At 48.9% G+C, this 9,008-nt stretch overlaps 1 protein-coding gene across 1 annotated transcript; it reads right to left on the reverse strand.

Moving 5' to 3' along the window:
- Positions 1-254: 254 nt before the first annotated feature.
- Positions 255-9,008, reverse strand: ALOX5AP (arachidonate 5-lipoxygenase activating protein). Its single transcript, XM_065657925.1, has 5 exons — positions 8,902-9,008; positions 4,318-4,417; positions 3,070-3,140; positions 2,068-2,149; positions 255-1,074 (listed from the first exon to the last, which is right to left on the reverse strand). The coding sequence occupies exons 1-5, from the start codon at positions 8,969-8,971 to the stop codon at positions 912-914; spliced, it is 486 nt and encodes a 161-aa protein (XP_065513997.1). The 5' UTR covers positions 8,972-9,008; the 3' UTR covers positions 255-911.

Genomic DNA, 9,008 nt, shown 5'->3' on the forward strand with positions numbered 1-9,008 from the left:
TTGCTACGGACTTGTAGGGGCACATTGTCAGTGATGGAGGCAGAAAACTGAACTTGCTAATAGAGAGGGAGCTGTTAAACTCGCACCGTTTTGAGGCGGTGCCCAGGGTGAACGGCAGCTCGCACAAAGAGCCCAGCCAGCTGCCAAGCCACAGAGCATTGAGATCACGCACCAGGCAAAGAAGATGGGAACAAACATATTTCGACCTTTTAGACTGCTTTATTAAACAAAGCCAAGTAATACAAAACCAACCCCACCGTCAATACACCAGCTCCTCATTCACACAAGACCCATTTCCACAGCGCTGGGAGAACAGAAAGGCTGAAGTGTAAATGAGATCAGTGTCGGGAGCATTAAGCACATGAATATTTATCAGGGAAGAACAGACAGGGGCAAATTTGCCACCCTCCTGCAGCAGCGGGAGCTTGGTCATCAACAAGTGGGAGGGCAAGGGCAGGTGAAGGGGCTGGCCCGTGCCTGTGCGTGGGCAGGGGCGAGCGGGACGCGGGCGAAAGGCGGCGCCTCTGCATGAGGGTAACTCCAGGGACCACCAGTCAGGAGCAATGCCGAGAGGCTCCTGGGTTTTGGGACAAAAGCTAAGCACAATGCGGTTATGAAGTGAGCATACAATGTCCCTTCCAGTCATGCAATCAGCTTGCAAGCTGCATTTTAAGGAAAAAAACTCTAAAGAATTAACTGCAAGTTGTTACCATTCTTTGGCCGTGCTGACTGGTCACGATAAATCTTTTTCCTAAAGGAAAAAGCAAGGTTAAATCAAACTACAAAGCCCATTCAGCATGAGATTTACAGCAATCTAAAAGGGTTACGGGTTCATTTCTTAAACAGTTGAATTATGGCTGCTTCTGGGTATCGATATATTAAGCATGCTGACCCCTCAGTGCTGCAAGGAGCTAGGGGATGAGCAGCAATGGAGAGATCGCACCGGTTATTGTTTTTATGTGCATTTCAAAGTCACTTCCAAAAAAGAAGATTAGATAGTAGTTGAGTATTCCAGCCACGGACATGAGGAACAGGAACAAAATTATGCGCTTTCCAAACAAGTGACCAGGAGTGCTGAGGAGAGAAAGGAGGGAAAGCAATTTGTTAATGTACGTCATCTCACATAAGAAATCCTCAGACTTCAGACTCTGCTGTTGAGAACGGCTGAAAGATGGAGGGCTCAGACAGAGGGGGCGACTTTCTATTCTGTCATGCAATGCAAGGCAGCTGCGAGCTCTTAAAGCCTTGTTTGCCTGGAGGGTTATTGCTCTCTACAACTGCCTGAAAGGAGGTTGTAGTGAGGTGGGTGTTGGTCTCTTCTCCCATGTAACAAGTAATAGGATGAGAGGAAAAGGCCTCAAGTTGCATCAGGGGAGGTTTAGATTGGATATTAGGAAAAATTTCTTTACAGAAAGGGTTGTCAGGCATTGGAACAGGCTGCCCAGGGAAGTGGTGGAGTCACCATCCCTGGAGGTGTTTGAAAGATACATAGATGAGGTTCTTAGGGACGTGGTTTAGAGGTGGACTTGTCAGTGTCAGGTTAACAGCTGGACTTGATAATCTTAAAGGTCTTTTCCAACCAAAATCATTCTGTGATTCTAAATACCATTTTCAGGATTCAGTTGATCTGGGTTAGGCCTCCTGCGCCCAGTGTAGGCTGCTGCTTACAAAAGTGGGTATTCAAAGGGACTTGTATGTCTTCTCACCCATCACAGGCTGTGGGACAACCTTTTCCCACATGTGTGCAATGAGCTTTATTATTGCAAAAGGAAGATCTTTTGCAAATAGCATCACAAACACACAAACGTGTGCATTTGGAGAGAGATCGTGAGCAGGAGCTGCTGATGCAGCCGCTCTGTTCCTGCGCCTCACCTGACCCTGCTGCCACTGCACCTCCCGTGCCTCCCGCAGCTCCTCGCGTGCACCCAGAAGACGGGGGCTTTCCTGCGCTGCCCCGTGCAAGCAGCTGCTGCAGGCGGCACCGGAGCTGTGCCTGGGGAAGTGGCAGCACTTGGCTGCACTGTCGCTGCATTCCAGGTTTTGTAAAGAGACTCCGCAAGTCCTTACCTCTGAGTCCTTTCCCCGAGGTAGCCCACAAAGTACTTCTGCCGCACGAGCAAGTACATCAGGCCAGCAAAGGCAGCGGGAGCTGGGTAATGGGTAAAACAAGGTGTTAAAACACCATCCTGGTGTACGTACTGTCCCCATCTGCTGCCAGGGCTGGACCAGGCAATGGGAACCTTTGGGATTAGCACTGGAAGCAGCGCAGAGACCTCTGCATGGGAAAAGGAGCACCTGCCTTGCCCTCACACCAGCTTTTCTGAGGAGTTTGTGGGTGTAATCCTGCCCACAGCTGTGCCCACTGCAGAAACCCAGTGTGGGTTCATGCTGGGCTCAGGAAGGAGAGTGCCCACTCAAGCACCGCTTTCACCAGAAATAAAAGGCAGTCAATAAATGCACTAGTCTAGGAGCAGGTGAAGGATTATACTGTGGTCCAATGCTCATTTCTGAGCACGTGAAAAGGGGCTTTACCTCTTTTCGCCATAATGCTAGCTTTCCCCACACCTGCAGGCAAAAGCCCCTCTTCTGGTTAAGAAGCTCCCCTCTTGCAGGAAGAATTGCCATAAGCCTGAGAAAAGTACTCATCTTAACTTTAGGACAACTCAAATTGCATTGAAGGGCATCATATTTAGAAATGCAAGCAAATACTCCTGGGCTGACCTCAGAGTTGCGAAGGGCTGGCAGCTCTGACAATTTGATCAAATGAGCCCATTTCCAGTGCTGAGGGTGTATAACACAGCATCCGGCATCCAAATGCTAAACCCACCTTGATGGGAAATGTCCCTGGCCCGGACTGTCCTGAATGGTGCCTGAGAACATGTCTGCTGGCATAAACCGTGCCAAGGAGCATGCTGCTAATTAAACAGCATGGGCAGCAGCAGAACAGCTGGGTGAGACTGGTCCCCCCACTGCAGGAGAATTTGCTCCCTGGAAGCGTAACCTCCACAGCTCCCACCATCCCTTGCTGAAAGCAGTGCAAGGTTGAAGGAGGGGAAAAAGGGATGTTACCTTGGCTGCAGAGAAGTCCAGCACACCAAAGCACGGCCAGGAACGTTGGGTACGCGTGTCCGCAGTTCTGGCTAGAAATGAATTTGTCAGAGAGAAATCAGAACATGGGGAAAACAGAAAAAAAAATCGACACATTTCATCAGCAAAGGATGGTGAGGGGTGAATCTGGGCTGCACTAATGCCGCTGCAGGTGGGCTTTTACCCCAGAACAGTGGGACGCCCCCGCCCTGCCCACAGCTGGCTGCGGTGTCCCTGCCCGAACACAATGGCTGCCTGGCCCACAGGTCGGCTTCCCTGCATCCTCGCGGGATAAAGGATGCCTTTGTTCTGCCTGATGAGGAAAACAAACCACTCCATGCACATGCTTGGCACCTGTGAAAGCCGCCTTCATCCTCTAACCTGTTCGATCATGGCATGTGAATAATAGATGCTGTGTGCTTTTTTTGGATTGGAAAATCCTTATAATTAAGTCATATTAATCAAGTTATTGCCATTGAAATCTGCATGAAACCAACAAAAGGAAAATCACACAGCAAATAGGAGTGTCTGACAGAGTTAACGTGTCTCTTTGCAGAGGAACAGGAATGAATCTGAAAGGCAGCACATGGATGTCCCATCCAGTTTCAAGCACATCGTCAATACTTCATGGGTAATAAAAAATATTTTATATTCTGCTCTCTTCTGGTTTGGAATTAATTTTCCCCTCTGCTCCCTCTGAGGGGATGTCAAAGACAAGAGGTGTGGTTGTGGTGGAGAACTGGAGATCCACGTGTCGAGGGAGCTGCTTGGGGACCGCGGGGTTTATACAAGCTCTGCCACCCACCTGCTCCTTGGCAACTCCGTGACTCTGTGTTGGCTCTCTCCTTTTGAGCCGCAGTGCCCTGGGGACACTGGCTGTGCTTGTATCACACTGCCAGCCTGAGCTACTGTTGGGTGAGTGGGCTCCCAGATGAAGGGACATAATACACGTAAAGGCTGCAATTCCAATATAAATACAAAGTCCAATATAAATATGAATACAGCAGCCAATGTCCAGAAAGGAGCTGGGTTCACTGACAAGCACGCTGGAGAACTGCAGGTCTAAACGTCACAGCAATGAATGCAGCAGTGGGACCGCAGAGCAAAGCCTTTGTTTGAGGGCATTCAGAATCCACCTCTGGACTCCAAGAGGGTTTGGATTAAACCCTGATAAAGAGAGAGACGATCCCTGCTTTGCCCCCACCAGCTCCTTGGGGCTTGCCTACTCACTTGGCGGTGTAGACACGGTCGAAAGCAGAGGATCCCAGCCGCTGGAACCCCTTGCTGCTGCACTGCTTGCTTTCGTGCTCCACTTTGCTAGCGAAAAAAGCTGTTAAAAAACCACAGAGAATTCAATCTGAGATGTAATTTGGAGATATTGCAGAAGCTGGGCTTTGTGGGCTCAGCTCCATTCTCACGAGCACCCAGGCTGGACAGCAGAAAGGGCCGCAGATGTGCGGAGGTGCAGGATGTGGCCAGCGTGCTCGCTCTGTCACCATGATGTACCCAAACCCTCTGTGCAAGGGCACAATGTGACATGACCTCAGACACCCCCACGAGTTCATATGTGACTGGCAGCAGGCTCTCACCTCTGAGCCCTGCTCCATCTCCACGCTGCACTTCTGTCTGCTGCAGAAGAACAGCCCAGACTCTGTCCTTTGTGCCCCCAGGAGGGGAAAAAGCTTTCTAGACAAAGCTGCCAAACCCAATTCTCACTCTCTGATGGAGCAGAGAGACAAGAGAGTCTCTTCTCCTTTAGTGATACCCATTTGCCACACCAGGGTCATCCTGCAGGGCTGGTTCACTTTCCAGAAAGGCCCATTGAAATCCTGGTCCTGATGGCTGATCACATCGTGTCCATATCGTGTGCGTCCTACTTTTAAGCAACAGTGTTGTGTCAGGGTGCTAGCTGCTGCAAAAATGCAGCACCTCAAAATAATGTATCATGTGCTTGACAAACATTTTATCTGATGACACTAAACCAGAGACCATCAATCATGTGTCTAAATGCACCAGACAGAGTCCTGACACACTACAAGCTGCAAGCTTTGGATTGTCATGCTTCCTATCTCAGTGTACCCAAATGACCTGCTGGTTTAGAATATTAGCCAAAGATATATATCTAAAAGATAACTCATCAGGAAAGACATTATTATAACAATAGAAGTGTAACTTGATAAGCTGCAGGATTTCATCCCTGGAATCTGAAGAGTCACCACTCCTTTCCCTTCGCTGGCAGTTTAAGTAGGTCTTTTATACTTCCATTACCTCCACTAAAAGCTGCTGAGTTTTTCACCTTCCAATATCGAGTGATTCCCTGGTACAGCCACCAAGAGCTCCCAGCATCTCCATCTGCATGCCCATCCTTTGGCATGGGGATATTAAACTGCCTACGGGATCTAAGAGGACCTAGTTGAAAAGGACTAGGCTAGATGGCAATTTTTTGTACAGTGCAAAGCGGCTGTGATGGGAAATCACTTCCTGCAGGTCTGGGACTGCATGGACTTGCTGGGATATGTAGCATACCTCCTCCCTTCCTTTTAGCATGTACATGAATTCACTAGGAGATGCCACAGCTTCAGAGAAAGCCAAGAGTAAGCAATATATTTCTCCTCCACTGTTGCAGGTGCTGCCACTTCCAAAATACCAGTGTGCCACTGCAGAGAGTCTCCACGATGCTGAAAGCCATCAGGCTGAACACAGACATGGCCAACAACGATGATGATCACTGAGGACAAGAACCTGGAGGTGCCAGTGGTGACGCTCCTGGTGCACAGTCTCTGGGGTGACGGCTGAGCAGGAATGGAGGTGCTGGGTCTGCTGAGAAGGATCTCGCTGTGGAGATCCAGGCATCTGTCCTGGAGGTTCTTGCCATCTCTGACGTGGTGTATGGATCCTTAGTCAATGGACTGGGCATTAGGGCAAAGGTCAGAAGTAGGATTACCATGTACACCTACACCATGGATGAAGAGCAGGCTTTGTCTCACTTCACTTCAGAGACATTGAGAAGTGTTGGAAAGATGAATGTTTTCCTTCTGTAAACAGTGGGTGACACAGCAAAACATAGGAAAGGCAACTCTAGAGGTCAATCCATCCCCCAGAGAAATACCAGCATGAGAGCAACAACCTCACTGAAGCACTGACCTTTCTCCATTGACTCAAGAAAGAGCTTAGATAACCATCTCACATGAGATGTCCACCTCTTTGCTAGAGAAAATTCCTGGGTCAATCGCCCCCAACCCACTGCAGCGGCTATATTTCCTTGGGACCATGTGGACCTCCTAGGATAGAGCAGTGAATTGGAAGGGAACCTGGTATCTCACCGTCATACAGAGAGGTAGAGCCTCTTGCTTCAAGTGAGCTTTTCACCCTGGAAGTGGCTCCCCAGTTCTGTGGCTCTTTATCCCTGTTGACCTCACATGCCCTACAGGCTCCCGAAGTCTCCCCAGAAGGCAGATGAAGAAGGGGGTCCCAGCTGCCTGAGACTCAGCTGGGCTGAAGCTCTGCAAACAACCAGAGCAGGGCTGACAGATCACATCCAGAGGCGGACTTTGCCATGGGTCTTTGCTCATGTTTTGGCAACGTTGGGCTCCTGTTAACCTGCCACTGGGGAAATGGGAGACTTCAGCATAAAGCAGCTTGCAACACCATGGTTATATTTCCTGCTCTTCACTCTGAACCCCAAAGCAAGAGGGCGGTTTCACAAGCTGGCATGAGATAAGTGAGAGAAGCAGGGCTGGAGCTGAGCTGTTTAATTCAGCTCAGCTGCACCAGGAGATGATGCCCTGAGGCTCCAGGGCTGCACAGTCTGCCCTGAGCCTGAACCACTGCAGTCCCACTCTGGTCAAGTTAATGTCCAAGACATCGGTCCAAGCCTGGTTGTTTCACAAGTTCATGCCAACAGAAACTGTGCACTGAAGCTCCAGTCTCGCAGTGCTGGCAATCGTGCAGGTTGCCCCTTCTTTCCATTGACTTAGTTTTGTTTCCTCTGTCCCAATCTGCTCAGTGGTGACCCTTGATTTGCCCTGAAAGCTGCTAAACTGCAACATCTCTCTGATGCAAAACCAAAACCTAAAGCTGTACGTGTCACTCAGCAGCATCCGGCCAAACGAGTCATTCTGTAGGACATGGGCATTCCTGACATGAACAAGGTGACAGTAAACGGATGTCAGACTGGGGCAGCACCACAGCCCACCTGCAGCTTCGGGAATAGCAGCATTCACACAAACTGTTTTCTAATTCTGCACTGAATGCAGAAAAGCCTATAAACCTGAACTGACATGGTACCGACTTCACGTACTTAAAGACAGTCAAGCAGATGCCCAAGTGCTTTGCTGAACCAGAGCCATAGCAAGAGTCCAGTACAACCGACATCCCTTGACAAGCATTTCTACTGCCTTAAGTATTGCATTCATCACAGGACTGCATATCAGTAGGGTCTTTCTGGACAGAAAGCTTGGGAGGAGGAAATCAGATGACGTAAGGTCTGAAATCGTGGTTTAGGGCTGTGGGCCACTCGTGCTTGGCATGCTAAGTCCTCTGCCAAGCGCCACGCTGCCAGTTTGCAGCAGTTGGGTCAATAATCTCAGAGACAGATTTCTATGAGGTGAAAGTGCGTGTCAGGCTGGAAGGCAAATGCCTGAGTTTCGGAGTGAGAGGAAAAAACTGTATATAAAGTCATCTGGTTAAATAGCAAGAAAGGTATATTTGACACATTTTTTTAATTACAATGTGTGGTCTGATCTCAACGTGCCATATTCTGGTGATGTCACACACTGTGAATTTACCAGAGAACAGCATTGGGTTAAATGACGTGACATTTAGTGCCTGTGTCAAAACTAAACCAGCCCGCATCTCTTTTTTTCTCTCTGGCAGCCAGGCTCATGCTGGGGCTCCCACCACTTCCCCTCTCTGCAGCAGGCCAAGAATAGCCCATTTCCTGGGATCGAACGTGGGGTTTGTGCTCAGTGGGAATCTCCCATTCGTACTAAGAAGCCTTCACAGAAGATTCCTAACACTTGCATCAGCCCCTCATTCCTCTGCCGACTCTCCCTGAACCTGGGAGATCTCAGTGCAGCTGGGGCAAAGCTCACTCGCTTCTCTGTTTTCTGGGCTGAATTTCCGCTAAAATTATTAAGATGATGATCAAGTTAAAACCAGATTTGCACAAGAGGGAAACTTGTTGTTTTGTTTTTAAAATCCTGAAGAATAGTAGGGCCTATAGAGGTCTGAATAAGAGCTAAAAAGGAAACTTCTCTATCGCAGGAAACGCGCAGTGTTCTTGGAACCGCAGTTAATTGAGATTAGTTGAACTGTAGGACCTGGAGATGCAGGAAAGCAGAAGAGCTGCCTGCCCACAAATAACCCAAACAGATGCCTCCTATGGGTTGATGTGGTTTTTCCCCTTTCACCCATCGCACCCGCCCAGGGCCCTGGCCCCTGCCCATGACAGCAGAGCTCTGGCTGAAAACTGCCCACATTAGAGATTTTAGCCACGAAAGGAGGTCTCAGCCATCAAATCTAAATGCATATTGTCACAGGGAACCCCAGCACACTATTCCTTTCATCGACTGACATATGTATAAGAAAATCTCTCTAGATTATCACAAGAGTAGGACCATGTGATTGCCAAGAGACCGCAACAACAGCATGCAAAATTATGTGCTTAGAAGATAATTTCTAAAGCAAAAATCATGCCTAAGCACACATGCGCTTAGAACCACTTATCTTTCCAAAGATCAGATCAACACATATCATACTGAATTTTTCTCACCAACTTTCTAGCCCTTAAATAAATGCTTATTCTTGTCTTACCGTTCTGGACAACACTTATCAAGGTGACGATGGCGAGCAGGACAATGCTTCCCAAGGTTTCCTGGTCCATTTTGCGAGCGGGCTGTCAGGGTGGATGGTGCAGTCTC

This window comes from Caloenas nicobarica, chromosome 1 (assembly GCF_036013445.1).
Source record: "Caloenas nicobarica isolate bCalNic1 chromosome 1, bCalNic1.hap1, whole genome shotgun sequence".
In the NCBI taxonomy this organism is placed as follows: domain Eukaryota; kingdom Metazoa; phylum Chordata; class Aves; order Columbiformes; family Columbidae; genus Caloenas; species Caloenas nicobarica.